This window comes from Ursus arctos, chromosome X, assembly GCF_023065955.2.
Source record: "Ursus arctos isolate Adak ecotype North America chromosome X, UrsArc2.0, whole genome shotgun sequence".
NCBI classification, from domain to species: domain Eukaryota; kingdom Metazoa; phylum Chordata; class Mammalia; order Carnivora; family Ursidae; genus Ursus; species Ursus arctos.
The window spans coordinates 44,483,406-44,500,379 of record NC_079873.1 but is presented as its reverse complement, the minus strand read 5'-3'; the positions used below and the strand labels follow the sequence as shown (position 1 = coordinate 44,500,379).

The following is a 16,974-nucleotide window of genomic DNA, read 5'->3' as shown; positions in this document are numbered from 1 at the left end:
TTGGGTACCTTTTGTGGTTTGAAAATAGTTGAGGTGCCTAATGAAATCAAGACAAGTTTTCCCATATGGTGCAAGTTTCTGGCTTTCCCAGAGTAAATCATTTCTTTTTTAGGTGGATCACCCCAGTGTTGCTCCTGATAGATTTCTATGAAAAGACAGCCATCTCCTCTAAAAGAAGAGCCCAAATGACTAAGGTATGTAATACGTGGTTGATAAAACTGCTTAGCTTCTTGAGGCAAGAATGACCAGAAGAAAATATGGGGGAGAGGTAAAGAATTAGAGGAAAGCTCCCTGATTAAGACATAAATCTCTTGAGGAATCTTAGTAGCTCTAGATTTCTCTTCTGAATGGTGAGTTAGAATTATTTTTTTTTATGGAGCTGCTTGCGAAAGGGCCCAAGAACTTACCTGGAAGTAAATGTTAAATGAGTGTGCTATCTCCAGAGGAGGGAGTGGCTTTTATGCGAAGGACTGAGTGTGCAGCAATTCCTCCAAAAGCCAAATGCTCCTTTTTTAAAAGATTTTATTTATTTTAGAGAGGAAGAAGAGGGGGGCAGAGACTCTTAATTAAGGAGACCAAGAGTCAGACACTTAACCAACTGAGCTACCAAGGCGACAAAGCCAAGTGGCTCTTATACAAAAATTATATATGCCACATTATCTCAGCGCCTTCTCAGAAACAGAAATTTTGTTCTTGCACATTCAAAATATTTCCCATTTGTAGAAAACAGTTGGAAACAAAAGGAAAGCTGAGGATTGCAGGACAAGGGTGTAGAGGGTTTTGTGCCTGTGGAGGAACTTGACAGTTAATGCATACAAAAATTTCTTTCTTGACTCTCAAAATTTCATTAAATGTTCAGTGTTGTTTCTTTTTCCTGGGTTAGCTTTAGCAGTGAACAGATGAAGTTACTAATATCTTCTAACAACCAACCTTGTAGGAAATACAAAGAAACCTTGTGTTCTTCTATTTAGTATCTACAGTCCAACAACAACAACTGGCGCTGGTTTGATGACCGCTCTGGGCGTTGGTGTAGTTATAGTGCAAGCAACAACAGCACTATTGATTCTGCATGGAAATCTGGAGAGACAAGTGTGCGTTTCACTGCAGGCCGAAGAAGATACACTGTCCAGTTCACTACAATGGTGCAGGTACATGTTCGCTCAGTGCCATAAACTTTATTAAAGAGGGGAAGGTACTCGGTGCGCCTTTTGGTTTGCTTCTTTCTGAACCAGCAGTCCTCACGTGTTCTAAGAAGCACTATTACCACTACTAAATTGGGTATAATTTACAGAGAACGGAGTCTTCCTAAAGTCATTAGTGAGACCATGAGTCTGTCTGTGGCAATTTGATACTGTCCTACCCAGAAATGATTTTAAGTGTTAGAGATGGTGTCTGCTCTATTAGAAAGTTTCCAGTTTGTTATAGGGCCTTATGTATGCTGCTTTCCTTCTGGGGACTTTAAGGCTTTCTCTCTGTAAGTGATAGGGATGGGATAAATTGCCAGGTTTCCTTCCTATTGCAGCATTTGCCTGGGAGTTCCAACCCCTCTTACAGTTTGGGGGTTTTTTTGTAGAGATTTTTTTTTTTTTTTTTTTGTCTTTTGAATTTCTAGGTTAATGAAGAAACAGGGAACCGGCGCCCTGTGATGTTGACTCTCCTGAGGGTACCACGGCTGAATAAAAACTCGAAAAATAGCAATGGACAGGAACTAGAGAAGACACTGGAAGAAAGCAAAGAAATGGATATCAAACGTAAAGAAAATAAAGCCAGTGGTATGGACTTCTAGTTTTGAATCTTTCAATGTGTGTTACATAAAACTTAGTGTGCCCTTATGGCTTAAATTTTGGCCAACTTCATCATGAGTGATTTTCTTATCTATCAGAATGCTTGGTGCCTTAAAGATATACAGTCCTTTTTATATGCCCTTTCATCTGGTCTTGGAATTGGTCTTTTTGTATGTTTCTCTTAATAGGACCCAGGTGCTATCCCCTGGCTATGAGGGAGTGATGTGGGAGGAAATATGAACACTGTCTGAACTCTTATTTTCTTATTTGTAGATACTCCTTTGGCCCTAGAGAGTACAAATACTGAAAAAGAGACGAGCCTGGAAGAAACAAAAATTGGGGAGATCCTGATCCAGGGCCTGACAGAGGATATGGTGACTGTTTTAATCCGGGCCTGCGTGAGCATGTTAGGAGTCCCTGTGGACCCAGACACTTTGCATGCCACCCTTCGCCTCTGCCTGAGGCTCACCCGAGACCACAAATACGCCATGATGTTTGCAGAGCTGAAGAGTACCCGCATGATCTTGAATTTGACCCAGAGCTCAGGCTTCAATGGGTTTACTCCCCTGGTCACCCTTCTCTTAAGACACATCATTGAGGACCCCTGCACCCTCCGTCATACCATGGAAAAGGTGAGTCTTTGTGGTGTCAGAAGCTGGTTTAGCTTTATATCATACCTTGGTTCTCCTTGGTCTCAGAACAGATAAACTTCTGGTTCTTCATAAGATGTATATATATAGTTAAATATATAGACTGTGCTTTGTCTGGCAAACTTTCCCAACTGTGTGATCGGGTACTTGCTTAGTTATGGTAGAATGTCCATTGAATGACATTTTTTTTAAAGTAGAACATCACATTTTCTATCCTTAAATTTACTGTAGTAATAAACCTACCTATAAAGTCCTCTCTAGCAATATAGGTTTCTTGAACCAAAGACTGTTAAGGAGGAACTGGGATACCGTCTGCCAAGTTCATGTCTTAAAGTTAATTACCTTATAGGAGTATTTCTCATGTGTTCACCCATGAGCCTATTTTCCAAACATTATGATATACCAGACACTTTAATAAGCTCTTTACAGATACCCATTGTGCCGATTGGAAAACTGAGGCATATATGTTCATTTTAGGAAACACACAAAGCAGTGAAAGAAATGACAAAGCAATCAGAAAAAATGAAAATGTTTTTAATATCAACATTAAGACATCAGAGGGAGGAGTAGGGAAGACAAATGTCTTATTTCCTCCTCCTAATTCTTTGTCAACAGTCATTATGTGAATGTTATTGGACTTCATTTTTCTCTCTTGGGTGGGACATGTGTTTCCCACATTTATAAGTAATGTTGCAATATGCATTTTTGTGCATAGCTTTGTCACATTTAAGATTTGTTTTTCTTAGAGATTCGTAGAAATCGGATCAGAATGTATAAATGTTTTTAACTTGCTTGCCAGAAAGGGGATACCACTTTATACTTCCACGTGTGTATGAGTATACATCTCACATTCTTCAGACAATTCTTTACCCAGACTATTTGATTTCATCTGACATGAGCAAAATCAAAAGAAGGAGTGCTATTAAAAGCTGCATATACATTAATCCAAGGGCAAGAGACACCCCAATTAGGGAAGAAACAACTATATACAGATAGAATTCTGACTTAAAAACCAAATACTTAAAACATTTAAAGTTTATACAACTTTTAAAAGGCTCAGAAAAAAAATACAGGTTCTTGTTGGATGAGAGAACTTTCTAAACTTAATTGTATTTGGGGGTGTGGGGAGCAAAGGAAGATCAGTGGCAGTTTTAACGTATCAAGTTGGCAAAATGTAAATGCTTGATAATATCCATTGCAGGTACGGGTGTGGACAACCAGGCATACTCTTACTTTTGGTAGGAGTGGAAATTGGTGCAGCCACATTGGAGGGCAATTTGGTACTGTCAGTTTAAGATATCCTTTGACCTAGAAATTCTATGGCTAAGAATTATTTGATAATTAAAGTCAAGTATGCCGAGGTACATATACAAGAATGTTCACTGTAGAATTGGTTGTAATAACAAGAAATGAGATCACATGTCCAGCAGAGGACTGGATAAATTATAGCACGGTCTTTATAGTGAAATTACGCTTCTCTGTATTTAAAAAATGAGAGTTCATAGTTGTAGCTTTACAGGCAAGATAAAGGGGTTAATATGTTAAACTAAAGAGCATGTCTGATTTGGTAAGAAAAGCATTAGGATTCCAAAAGATGTTTGTCTTTGTGAACGTAGTTCACAAAGGAATAAATAATGGAAAATACAGTGGAGTTATTTTCTTTATTCTTTCTATTTTCTGTTGATTGATGAGTCCTTTTATGAGAAGACCAAAAGCATAATGATGTGTAAGCCCTATAGTATCAGAGCAAACAATCTGTAAATAGTTTAGTATTTCCTGTGGCTATCTATCTGAGACTGATGAATGACTTTGAGGCATAAAGAAAACATTTCATTTTGTTCTTGAACACCGAGATATCAGTACTCATATTTTTAGAGTTCGAACCATTCTGGCTTAAAGTTGGGACAGTATTTGGGAAGGCTAGGAGCTGGCACTTACATGTGAGAGCTATAATTTAGATGGATGATCAGTGGTCTAGATACATTTCCCAATTTCTATGAAGATTGCATGCCATCTGGTGTAATAATTGATAGTTTTAGGGATATGCTGAATGCTGTAACTTTTTTTTATAATCGGGAAGGAATGGGACTTAAAAGACCAAGTGCATCTTTTCTCAAAAATCTAAAGCTGTCATCCTCTGTCTTGAGGCAGAGTTTGGATAGTATTTTAATCCTTAGAACTCTTCCTTGAATGCAATTGTATTTTTGGAAAGTGGTTTTCAATCAGCAGTGTTTCTTCCTCTCTTTACTAGGTGGTTCGCTCAGCAGCTACAAGTGGAGCTGGTAGCACTACCTCTGGTGTTGTGTCTGGCAGCCTTGGTTCTCGGGAGATCAACTACATCCTTCGTGTCCTTGGGCCAGCTGCATGCCGCAATCCAGACATTTTCACAGAAGTAGCCAACTGCTGTATCCGCATTGCCCTTCCAGCCCCTCGAGGCTCAGGAACTGGTGAGTTTCCCCTTCTCCTGGCCTTTGAGACATTGAAGTCTGTGGCCTAGTATAACCCCAGAGATTTTCTGTGAAGAGATCTATAACTTGTAAAGCCTCCTTAGGCAAGTGTTGGGACATTGGTTGGTCATGTGGGCCAATTCAGAGGTACTTCAGTAGCTTCTTACTTGCCCTGTGGTAATCCCTGCCAGAGATACCAAGGACTCATTCGGTCTAATCCTTGCCTTCAAAGAATTTGTCTTGGTGTGACGACAGAGTTTACATACAGTGTGAATGGTTTACAGATAGAGTGGTAATTGAGGGACAAGTGGACATGGGATGACTCACCTGATGCAGTAGAGAGTACACAGTATCATCAGTGTGTTCTTGCTCAAAATGTACGGCCTATATTTAATTATAAGGAAACAAATGCAAATTGTGAGATAGTCTATAAGACAGCCAACCTAGACTCTTCAAAAATATTAATGTTATAAAGGGGGAAAATGCAAGGTTCTCCTACATGATGAAACTAGAAAGAACTACCAACCTTGATGGGATTCTGGACCCAGATAAAGAGATTTGGAGAAATTTGAATACTGACTACATATTAGATAATTATATCTGTGTTAAATGTCTTGGATGTTGTGATGGTATTGTGGTTATGTAGAAAAATGTCCTTGATCTTAAGAAGTGCGGGTAAATTATTTATGGGTAGACAAACTGATTCTGGATGAAAAGTATATGGGTGTTAATTATACTAAGCGTCAAACTTTTCTGTAGGGTTATGGGTTTTCTGTTTTTTTTGAAAGGGTAGGTTGGGAAGGGGACTCATTATCTTGGGAACCTCGGATATGTGCCTGGCTCTCTGTGCTGGGCATTTCTCATGTGTGATCTCATTTAATCCTCAAATTAAGGTTTGTTGAAGTAATTTGGCCATGACCCTGTAACAGCACTGGATTTCAAAACCAGGTCTCCCCAACTGCAAAGACCATACTCTTTTTTTTTTTCTTTTTTTTTTTTTTTAAGATTTATTTATTTGAGAGATAGTGTGTCCATGGGGTGGGAGGAGCAGACTCCCCACTGAGCACAGAGGCTGATGCGAGGCTCAGTCTCAGGACCCTGAGATCACGACCGGAGCTGAAACCAAGAGTCGGACACTTAACCAACTGAGCCACCCAGGCGTCCCATGTACTCTTTTTTGCCTGTATTCTTTTTACTATTTGGTACTGATATGATAAATCCTGTGGTATTTAGGGAAAGTAAAAGCCAAGAGTTTCTAGTAGGCTGCTTGAGCATTGTTTGTAAATGTCCTTCTGTCCCAAGCTTATGTGTCATACAAGCCCCCCTCTGAGTCTTCATCAGTAACTGAGTATAGGTACTGGTTCACTATTGACTGATTTTTCTCTGTCTCACTTTGGCTTAGCTTCAGATGATGAATTTGAGAATCTTAGAATTAAAGGTCCTAATGCTGTACAGCTAGTGAAGACAACCCCTTTGAAGCCCTCGCCTCTGCCTGTCATTCCTGATACTATCAAAGAAGTGATCTATGATATGCTGAATGCCCTGGCTGCATACCATGCTCCAGAGGAAGGTATGTAGCTACTGTACCTCAGGAGCCTGGGCACTTTGCCTGGATCTTTCAGCCACCTTAAGTCTTAGCACTCACTATGTGCCTATGTGCTGGGAATCAAGATGACTAAGACATACGATGCACTTTTCTGAAAAAAACTAATGGTCATATGTTATGACAGATGGCAAGGTAGTGGTGAGTCCTAGAGCAGGGCATCTGACCTGGTGGGGGTTGGGACCTGTAGGAAAGTTTCTTAGAACAAGTGGTTTCTGAAATAAGTCTTAAATGATAAGGGTGAGGAGAATGCTGACATATGAGAGTCCATCTCATACAGATGGAAGAATAAACAAAGATTAAAGAGGAGATAATATTTTCTGGGCAGAAAAATAAATACCAAGAAGTCTCTAATGTTTTCATTCTCAGAAACAAAAACATCTTCATCTCCAAAAAAACTGGGATTAGTATTAGAAGGTGTGGTTAGGCTTCCTGACCTTTGAGAGCACCATCCAAGTCCAACTTTATTCCTAGCTAAGGTGCTGCTTGTAAGTACTGGGAAAGTCATGAATGAATTACTTGGACCCTAAGATTTCATTCCAGTCATATCCTTCTGGATTTTATTTGGGACATATTTATTTGACAGGTCCCACAGAATTGCCAAAAATTGATGAATATAGTCTTTATACTCAGTCAAGAAAATCTGAGTCTTTGGTGCTTTTCATCCATTCAGCACTCTGATCCATATAGAGCTTCTTGCTTCTTCTACAACCGTAGAACCTTTACCTCACCTCATATATCTTCCCCCACCCCAAAAAATAATTTAGCTATGTAGCTAGGGCAACCATTTATTGGCCTCCATTGCATTAGGCATAATACTGGCTATGTTCATTTAAGCTTAGTAGTGACAGCTGAGGAAAATTGAAGAGACTAAATCGCCTGTGGTCACAAAACTAGTTAGTGAAAGAGTCTTTCAACCATGCTTTCTTGGTTATACATTTCTCCTCTTAAGTGGAAGCCTAGCGATATCACCATATAAATAGTCTTAGTAAGTTGGAGTGAAATTGACCAAGCTACCAAATAGGCATTAACATTGCACAGTTACAAATGAGTTTTGTTTTTTGTTTGTTTTTTTCTAGCAGAGAAATCTGACCCGAAGCCTGCAGGTATGACCCAAGAGGTTGGCCAACTCCTGCAAGACATGGGTGATGATGTATACCAGCAGTACCGGTCACTTACTCGTCAGAGCAGTGACTTTGATACACAGTCAGGTTTTTCCATTAATGTAAGTCAATTCCAATCTCCTATTTCCCTTTCCCTTTCTGATACCTGTGTGTTCTTCATATTTAGGGTTATGCAAGGGAAATTTCAAAGGTATTAATTTTGATGTACCTGTAAATTATCTGTTGCCTAAAAATGAAGATAAATTTAGGGTGTCCCTGGGATTTTTCTCTGTCTGGATTGGAAATGTTTCCTTAAATTCATTTTTCATTCTTATTTTCTCCTGTCCCTGCTCCCCAATCTCCCAGTCACTGTTTATAATGATGGCTTCCCACAGGTTATAGTATGTAGCAGGTAAAGGTGGTTAAAAGATCAGCCAAAGAGAATCTGTAGCATTCACAATGAGTACCCTGGGAAGGGCTCCCACGATTTAGGGACAACTGTCTTTGAAATTAATAATGGCTCAGGAGTATTCTTCTTCCATAGAGTCAGGTCTTTGCTGCAGATGGTGCCTCCGCTGAGACTTCCACATCTGGGACATCCCAAGGAGAAGGTAATGGTTTACTTTCTCTCTTTCTTGTCCTTATTTCTCGAGAGGACAAAGAAACTGGGTGTCCTGGGCAGAGGTTATGGGAATGTAGGCATAATTGTCACATTTACTTGTCGAAGTGAACACTTTTCTCAAGGGTGAGCTCAGTGCTCTGTAAATAAAGGGTTTCTATATGCTAAAATTAGTAGAATTGTGACTTAACCAAGTAATGGTTGCTATAGTAAGATCCTTTACATCTACTCTTTAAATCACCCCATATATTTCTTTTGTTGGCTTTCATGCTGGCTTATAGAGCTTTGATGCCAGTGACACGGTTCTAGCTCTAAGGTTTGTGTGGTGGATTCTTGCCTTCTAACAGTGTCAACAGTTAGAGAAATGTCATGTGGAAGCAATTCTGAGGATACCTTCCAAGAGCTGCTGCTTCTTGGATAGGGAAGATCTTTGAGATCTAAGCAAGGAGACATTATACTTGATATAACTGCTGGAATGGAGGCTTGCTGGGATAAAGTATAGAGGGCATGTGATGTAATAGCATCTCAGTATTCCTGGATGAGACAGGAAGGCATTTATAGAGAAGATCAGCTTTTGAGCTAAGCTAGATAAGTAAATGGGTGCCAGGGAGACATGTGGGAAGCAAAAGGTAAAAGGGTACATAAGGCATATTTGGGGAACTATTAGTACAGTATTTCTGGAGCATTAAATTATGTGTTAAAGGAGGGGAGTGACAGGAGATATGTGAACATAGTCTCCCGGCTGTACTGTACCTACATACTATGTCTGAAACCTGTCATCCTAGCTATCTGTCCTTCCACTGCATTGTGAGGAGGATATTTAGTTTGTACCAGTGTCCTAAAGTGGGAGGAGAAGTAGTATTCTCTTTGCATGTGAGGCTTGATATTTGCCGATATTTCATTGTGAAATTGAACCAGAGTTTGGCTCTTTCTCAACAGCATCAACTCCAGAGGAGTCTCGGGATGGGAAGAAAGATAAAGAAGGGGACCGGGCCTCTGAGGAAGGCAAACAGAAGGGCAAGGGCAGCAAACCTTTAATGCCCACCTCCACTATTCTTCGTCTTCTGGCAGAGTTGGTGAGGTCCTATGTTGGTATTGCTACCCTGATTGCCAACTACAGCTACACTGTGGGCCAGTCTGAGCTGATTAAAGAGGTAATATTTCCAATCTGCCTAAGATTTTATACTGTCATCATTTGGATACAAATGTATCAGACACTTTGCTAGGAACCTGTGCATGCTAGCCCCATGTTGCAAGGCAGAGGCCTCTTAAGATACACTAAGAAGCTAGGCATTTTCCAGTGATGTGGTGCTATCAGGCTCATTACAGGGAATGAGTTGGTGCCATTTGTTATTTATTTTGTAGAAAATCACTTGGTCTGCAGTGTGGTGACTGCAAAAGACAGGGTTTGGTGTCAATCCAATTAAGAATCTGATGTAGACAGCAATCTAGGTAATACAGGATCTTGATGAAGTTGCAGGAAAAAATGGGTGAGTTGAAGAGATGTTTTAAAGGTAGAAATAGACAAGAATTGGATTTGGAAGATGAAGACAAAATCAAGGACTTGGAGATGTTTGTTTTATGTTTTTCTATTCCTTTTATGTTAGAAGAAGAAATAGTTTGAAGAGAAAAGGTAGAATTTGAAAGGTATATCTGTGGTTTGTCTACATAAGGGTGTCTAGGGGACAGTAGAATAAGCCAAATACACAAGAATACGGGTGTTTATCTTCCAGATATACTCACACCTGTACAAAGACACCTGATGTGGTAATAGAATTGGTAATATGGAATATAAAGAAAGCCTAAATGTCTGTCAGAGCTGTGAATGAAGTCATATTTCATATGTCCTGATATAGAATTAGATTTTTCAAGTGAGAGAGCACTTTAAGAAACTAGATCATGTTCCCATATATGTAAAAGGGGTGTCCAGGGAGGGTTTGTTTGTTTTTTTGTCTTCATGAAGTGGACCTTGTTTTGGGGGGTCACATTGTGATTTTATGGTTAATAAGCAGCGAAGGGTCTGAGAATGGAATGGGGACAATAATGTTGCAGGCAAAGAATAAGAAAGCTGCCATTTTTAAAGCTATTTTGACTTCGACCCAAGTTTTTAAAATACATACAAAAATACGCAATTCCTGAATAATTTCATCAGTTTTTCTTGGATGACCATTACCCAAATTAAAACATTACAAATTTCATAAAAGCTTACCCCTTCATGCCTTTGTACATCTCCCCCTCCTCCTTTAAGCTTCCATAAGGTCACCATTATCTTGAGTTCTGTTGTCATAGATTAGTTTTGCACTTTATATAAGTGGAATCTTATAGTCTGTACTCCTTTGTGTCTGGATTGTTTTGTTTAACATGTTTGCAAGATTCATTTTTCTGTACAGATTCATTTTTTTGTGTGGTTGTAGTTTTATTTGCTGTATAGAGTTCCATTGTGTGAATGTAACACAATCTTATTCATTCTAGTGTTCATAGACAATTGGGTAGTTTTCCATTTACAGGTATTAAAAGTAGTGTTATTACCGTCCATTCTTATTCATGTCTTGGTGAACGTATACAGTTGACCCTTGAACAACACAGGGGTGTTAAGGGTGCTGACACCCCCTTCCCCCCCTCCATGTATGCAGTTGAAAATCTGCATATAACTTTTGACTCCCCAAGAAGTTTACTGGTAGCCTGGTGTTGTTGACCAGAAGCCTTACCAATATCATAAACAGTCAATTAACACATACTTTGTATGGTTATATATATTAGAGAAAAGAAAATGTGATTAAGAAAATCGTAAGGAAGAGAAAATGTATTACAGTGTAGTACTATATCAAAAAAAAAAAATCTGAGTATAAGTGGGCCCACACAGTTCAAACCCGTGTTGTTCAAGAATCAACTGTATAAGTGTTTCTCTTAAGTGGTGTGTATGCCTAGGAGTAGAATTGCTAGTCTCTTCAGCTTTTAGCAAATGGCACCAAAAGTTTTCCAGAGTGGTTGTGTCAATTTATATTATCACCAGGCACAGCATTATGGGAATTCAGGTTGTTTCACTTCCTTGCCAACACTTGGTATTTTTCTCATTTTTCATTTTAGCTGATCTAGTGGATTTGTTAGTGGTATTGCATTGTGGTTAAATTATCCCTGTCTTTATTGGCCATTTGGATATTCTCCTGTGAAGTGTCCAAGTCTTATATTCTTGTTTTCTATTGAATTCTTTATACATTCTGGATGTAGTCTTTTTATAGAGTTATGTATATTGAATATACATTAGGCATTTTATTTCGAAGCTTTTAATCATTATGCCAGTTGTAGTTACTCATGGAATAAGACATTTAATTGGAAATTTATTAAGTGTGTGTTTAATATGTGTCACATGACCTTGTGGTACTGGGTACTCCCTATGTGCTTTACAAATGCTGTTGATGATCCTTACCTCAGCACTGGAAGGTGGTTGGTATTGCTACCCTTAACAGACAGAGAAGTAGAGAAGGCTCAGAAAGGTTAACTTGCTCAAGGCCAGCTGCAGAGTAGCAGGATTAGAATTGAAACGTGGGTCTCTGATTACAAAACAAAGTCTCTTTACTGCATCACACTGCTTTCCCAAATTGCAGAGCTTTTTTTTCCAGTTTTTACTAATATAATAATGTCACATAACATATTTACACAATTTTGTATTTTATTCACTGCTGGTGAATTTTTATTTCTAGTAAGTTCCATCTTAACCAGGCCATCTTATCTTATTATCCAGACTTTACAATTCTTCAATGCTTTTTTTTTTATTGAGGCAAAATTTACATAAAATTAAACATTTTAAAGTGTATAGTTGAGTTGCATTTGGTACATTCATTGTTGTGCAACCATCATCTCTAATTCCAAAATCGTTGATGTATTTTGATACAAAATCTGCTTGAATGACAGTAGAACTAAGTTCCTTTCTAATATAAGGAATTACCAGGGCAGAAATCATTGTTAGAGAGAAGGAACAAGTCTCACTTAATTTCCTGCCCTTGTTGGGTCTTTTTTGCTGTTTTATGACTCTGCGTTAAATATGTTTGCATATCCATATCTGTGACTGTGCTGTTTCTCTTTCAACTCCTGCCAATTTTTAGCCCAGGATCCTTAGCATATTGTAGGAATCAGTAAATATTACAATTTAATTGACTACTGAAGGAATTATAGCACTCAATTATGAATCAAGACTTTGAATCCTTGCCATTGGCTGTTTTTTGTGCAGGCCATGTTTCTTTGGGCCTCAGATTACCCATCTGTCAGATGGGGAAAATACTGAACTTGGTTTAACTGTTCTATAGGTTTACTGTGAACAGTTCTGTCAAATATCACACATAAAAATGTTTTGAGAAATGCCAAGTGACATGTGAATGAAGTTGCATAAACTGTATAGTGAGAAATGAATGGGATTTAAAAGCATAAAATCTGGATTTGCTACTCACTTAGCTTGTACCTTCAACCCTTGGTCTTCTCATCTATAGAGTGGACCTGATAATCACTGACTGGATGACTTCAAGGATCAATTTTGTGTTTATGTACCTTGTTGATATGCAAATAATATGGCATAATTATGCTTGTTAGTAAATGTCATGATTAATGACTTTTCAGGACTGTAGCGTGCTAGCTTTTGTTCTGGACCACCTCCTCCCACATACCCAGAATGCAGAAGACAAGGACACACCTGCCCTGGCCCGCCTTTTCCTCGCAAGCCTGGCTGCTGCAGGGAGTGGCACAGATGCCCAAGTGGCCCTTGTGAATGAAGTAAAAGCAGCCCTGGGACGGGCACTGGCTATGGCTGAGAGTACAGAGAAACATGCCAGGTAAAATCCATGCCTGATGTAGTGCTAATAACTAATAGCATCCCCTTACTCCATTTCTTGTCCATGGGATTCCTTGCACTTGAACAAGATTTCTGGTCCCACTGACACTGTGTATTCTCTGGTCCTCTCAAATAGTTCTAGTGCTTCCGAATATCTGGAGTACTGATTACATTTGGAGGAAGGTACAGCTTAGAGAAACAAAGGGATGTTTTCATTATATTTCTGAGGTCTTGAAGTTGAGCAGGCTATTCAGTCTTACTTTTTAAAGAAAACTAAGAATGCTACCACTCAGGGAGTGCGCTCTCACCTGTTTCAATGTTGCTTCCAGAAGGAAGCACTGAGGGCACTGGAGGGTTATTTGAGGCGAGTTAGTGAAGATGCCAAAGAACAGGCAGTATTCATATGATAGAGGTGTCAAACTTCTCTCCCAGGCTTCAGGCAGTGATGTGTATCATCAGTACTATCATGGAGTCCTGCCCCTCCACCTCCAGCTTCTACAGCAGTGCCACAGCCAAGACCCAGCACAATGGCATGAACAACATCATTCGACTCTTCCTAAAGAAGGGACTGGTTAATGACCTGGCAAGAGTTCCTCACAGCCTGGACCTGTCCAGGTAAAATTATTCCTGAACTCCAGCTGCAGGCTTTTGCCCTCTCTTTAGTCGTGCTGCTTTTATTTCTTCATTTGCTTATATTTCATGTATCCTCATCAGATGAGTAATGAGCCACCAATGTGATAGGAAAAGTTTAGATATAGGTGGGAACCTGAGTTCTTAGTATTGTAGTTAAGCAAGGCACTTGCCTTTCTTTAGGTCTTAGTTTTCTCATTTGCTGCAAACTCAAGAGTTGGACTGTATGAATAATTTTTTTCCCAAGCTTCCCCCACCTTAATTAAAAATAACCCATTATTATAAGATTATGTGTATCATGAGAACTACAGATGAGCAAAAATAGATACCGTATTTCTGCCACTCAGATATCACAGTTACCTTACCACATACCTCTCAATGGTTTTCTTCACATACGTACAAAATGTATTTTTTAATAAAATGGTATTATATATGCTGTTGTGTAACCTGGGTTGGATTTAGGATTTTTTGTTTTTTTTCAGTTACTGTCTCTACCTTCCGGTGTAAGTAAATTTTCAGCCTATTATATAATGCCTAAATCCATATTCAAAAAATTTTTGTCCAAACCAGAATCCTAGTTATAAACCTTGCATTACATCTTGTTATGTCCTCTGAATCTGTTACTCTAACACAGAACCTTAATTTTTTTTATCTTTATTTCTGTTACTGACACTAATTTGTTGAGGTGATCAGGCCTGCTGTCCTGCAGAATGTTTTGCTATCTAGATTTGGTCCATTGCAGTGTCATTTAACTTGTTCCTTTACTCCCTGTTTTCTGTAAACTTCTAATTAGAGCTAGAAGCTTAATGGAGCAACATAAAATTATTGGTTGGGATATATCATAAATGATGTATATCTCATTATGCTGTCATAGGGAGACACATCTCTTTGAACTATCAAAAATCACAATAAAACTGACTACTAGAGGGATAATCATCATTGTACTGTTACATTTTACCCCTTCTTACTAGAAAGTAATCTATGTTAGTATTTTGGCACTGTATAAATGTTTGGTTTCCTGTCAGCCATATACCTAATTAATGATCTTAACAGTAACTGATAATCCTTTCCTATACCAATTTCTTTGGGGATTATCAATGACAACTTTCTAATTTCTGTCATTCCTTCTACATTATTAGCTGTCATTTTTGTGTGACAAAGCCCCAGTGCGGTGGGGGGAGGATCTAGGAACCCTGAAATACAGTTCCTACTGAAAAGGCAGGATAAAAACTTTGTTTTGGGTTTTTTTTTTTTTTCCTTAAGTCACCAAGTTTTAGTCAATAGACTTAATCACCACCTCAAATGCAAGTTTTCTTTGGCCTTTGATTTTCTATTTTCACTGATTTTTTTTTAAATCAGTGATGAATTATTGGGATTACTGCAGTCATTCTTTTTCATTATACCTTTGGCTCATGGGGCTTCCTCATATTGACGACTTTGTCCTTTTGATACAAGCTCATCAATTTTTTAAAAACGTTTAAAAATTTCAAACTCAGAGGTGTAATGAGCACCGTATGTCTCATCTAGATTAACCAGTGGTTATCATTTCTGTCCTATTTGCTTGGATTCCCCCCTTCCTTCCCCCTTTTAGGAGCTGAATCATTTCAAGTTCGTTGCAAACAACCTCCGAGTACTTTAGCATGTGTCTCCTAAAAATAAACATTCCTTTACATTGGCTAGATAGAATATCATCACATCCAAGAAATTTTACCATTGATGTGACAGTACTCAATATATTTTTCATACTCAAATATCCCCAATTATTCCAAGTATTATACCTTGAGGGGAGAGTGTTTTGATCCGGGATCCAATGAGCATCACTAACTGCATTTGATTATTACTATATTTGACTATTTTGAAGAATCCAGAAGGCCAGATATCTTACAGAATATTCCATAATCTGGATTTGTCTAATTGTTTCTTTATATTTAGGTTCAGGTTAAACTTTCCAGCATGAATAGTACATAGGTGATGTTTGCCCTTATTGGTGCATCACGTCAGGAGACACATAATGCTAATTTGTCCCATTATTAGTAATGCTAAGTTTGATCACCTAGTTAAACGTTGGTTTTCCCCTTTGTACTTAAGTTTTTTATGGGGTGATGCTTTGAGTTCACGTGAAGATTATATGAATATCCTGTGCCCTGAAGATTTTGAACTCCACAGTTTTAGCATTTATTGGTGATCTTTGCTTGGATCACTTACATTGCTGTTTGAAAAGTGATGATTTCTGACTTTCTCATTCCTGTGTATTAGCAAGCATTCTTTTATAGTGAAGATTTCCTTCTGCCTGTCTGTATCCCTGTGGCTGCAGATTCTTTTTATATTTAACCATCATTATTTCTGATACTTCAGTTATCTCAAATTTGGCCTGTGGTAATGACCCCATTAATTTTTTAAAGCCTCTGGCACAACAAGATGTCCCAGACTCACCTTGTACCCTCCATGCCCCATCCCTGGAATCAGTTGTTACTCTGATGAGCCTTGGTTCCTTTTAGTGTGGATTTCTGTGCTAAGTCCATCTCTGTGTCTTCCTTTATCTCAGTCCAAACATGGCCAACACAGTCAATGCTGCTTTGAAGCCTTTGGAAACACTTTCCCGGATTGTGAACCAGCCCAGTAGCCTTTTTGGCAGCAAGAGTGCTTCTAGCAAGAGCAAGTCTGAGCAGGATGCCCAAGGAGCTGCTCAGGACTCCAATAGCAACCAGCAGGACCCAGGTAGGGAATCAGAGCCAATGGACTGGAGAGCTGGCTGGGTGGGCATAGCTATTTTATGGGCGCATCGCATCACAACTGTTCTGGCTTGGTATTGTTTCCCTGGGAACTTGCTGGCCTTCCAGAGATCTGTCATAGTGGCGTGGGAATCTGCCCCACAAAGAATTCCTTAAAATTGCAGCCTTATTTGGCTATCCTCACACGTAGCCTTGTCTTTTCCTTTGTCACCCATTCATTTATTATCTGAGAACTTGTAAACTTACCCAGGGAAGGGACCTTATTGTCTTCATGCTTGCCTCGTGGTGCCCTGCACATAGGCACCCTTTGATTATTTTGCTGGTTGGTTGATTGTTTCAGGCGAGCCTGGGGAAGCAGAAGTGCAGGAGGAGGATCATGATGTCACTCAGACAGAGGTGGCAGATGGGGATATCATGGATGGGGAGGCTGAAACCGACTCAGTGGTGATTGCTGGGCAGCCTGAGGTGCTCAGTTCACAAGAGATGCAGGTAGGGAGGCAGATCACCCAGCATACCCCTATTGCGGCGCTGAACCAAAACCCCCAAGCGGTGTGGGTGGGTGAGTACTTTAGATCTTTGCCTCA

At 39.2% G+C, this 16,974-nt stretch overlaps 1 protein-coding gene across 22 annotated transcripts in view; it reads left to right on the top strand.

Annotated features, from left to right (window-relative positions):
• HUWE1 (HECT, UBA and WWE domain containing E3 ubiquitin protein ligase 1) overlaps positions 1 to 16,974 on the top strand; it is a 160,953-nt gene that overhangs the window by 116,665 nt on the left and 27,314 nt on the right. For all 22 annotated transcript variants that reach the window (XM_048213204.2, XM_048213197.2, XM_044380147.3 and 19 more), the window contains 13 exons: positions 113 to 194; positions 972 to 1,148; positions 1,613 to 1,772; positions 2,058 to 2,416; positions 4,686 to 4,881; positions 6,284 to 6,451; positions 7,564 to 7,709; positions 8,132 to 8,198; positions 9,146 to 9,360; positions 12,818 to 13,029; positions 13,461 to 13,643; positions 16,204 to 16,376; positions 16,731 to 16,879. In XM_048213204.2, coding sequence (XP_048069161.1) covers positions 113 to 194; positions 972 to 1,148; positions 1,613 to 1,772; positions 2,058 to 2,416; positions 4,686 to 4,881; positions 6,284 to 6,451; positions 7,564 to 7,709; positions 8,132 to 8,198; positions 9,146 to 9,360; positions 12,818 to 13,029; positions 13,461 to 13,643; positions 16,204 to 16,376; positions 16,731 to 16,879 — 2,287 coding nt within the window. The remainder of the gene's footprint in view (positions 1 to 112; positions 195 to 971; positions 1,149 to 1,612; positions 1,773 to 2,057; positions 2,417 to 4,685; positions 4,882 to 6,283; positions 6,452 to 7,563; positions 7,710 to 8,131; positions 8,199 to 9,145; positions 9,361 to 12,817; positions 13,030 to 13,460; positions 13,644 to 16,203; positions 16,377 to 16,730; positions 16,880 to 16,974) is intronic.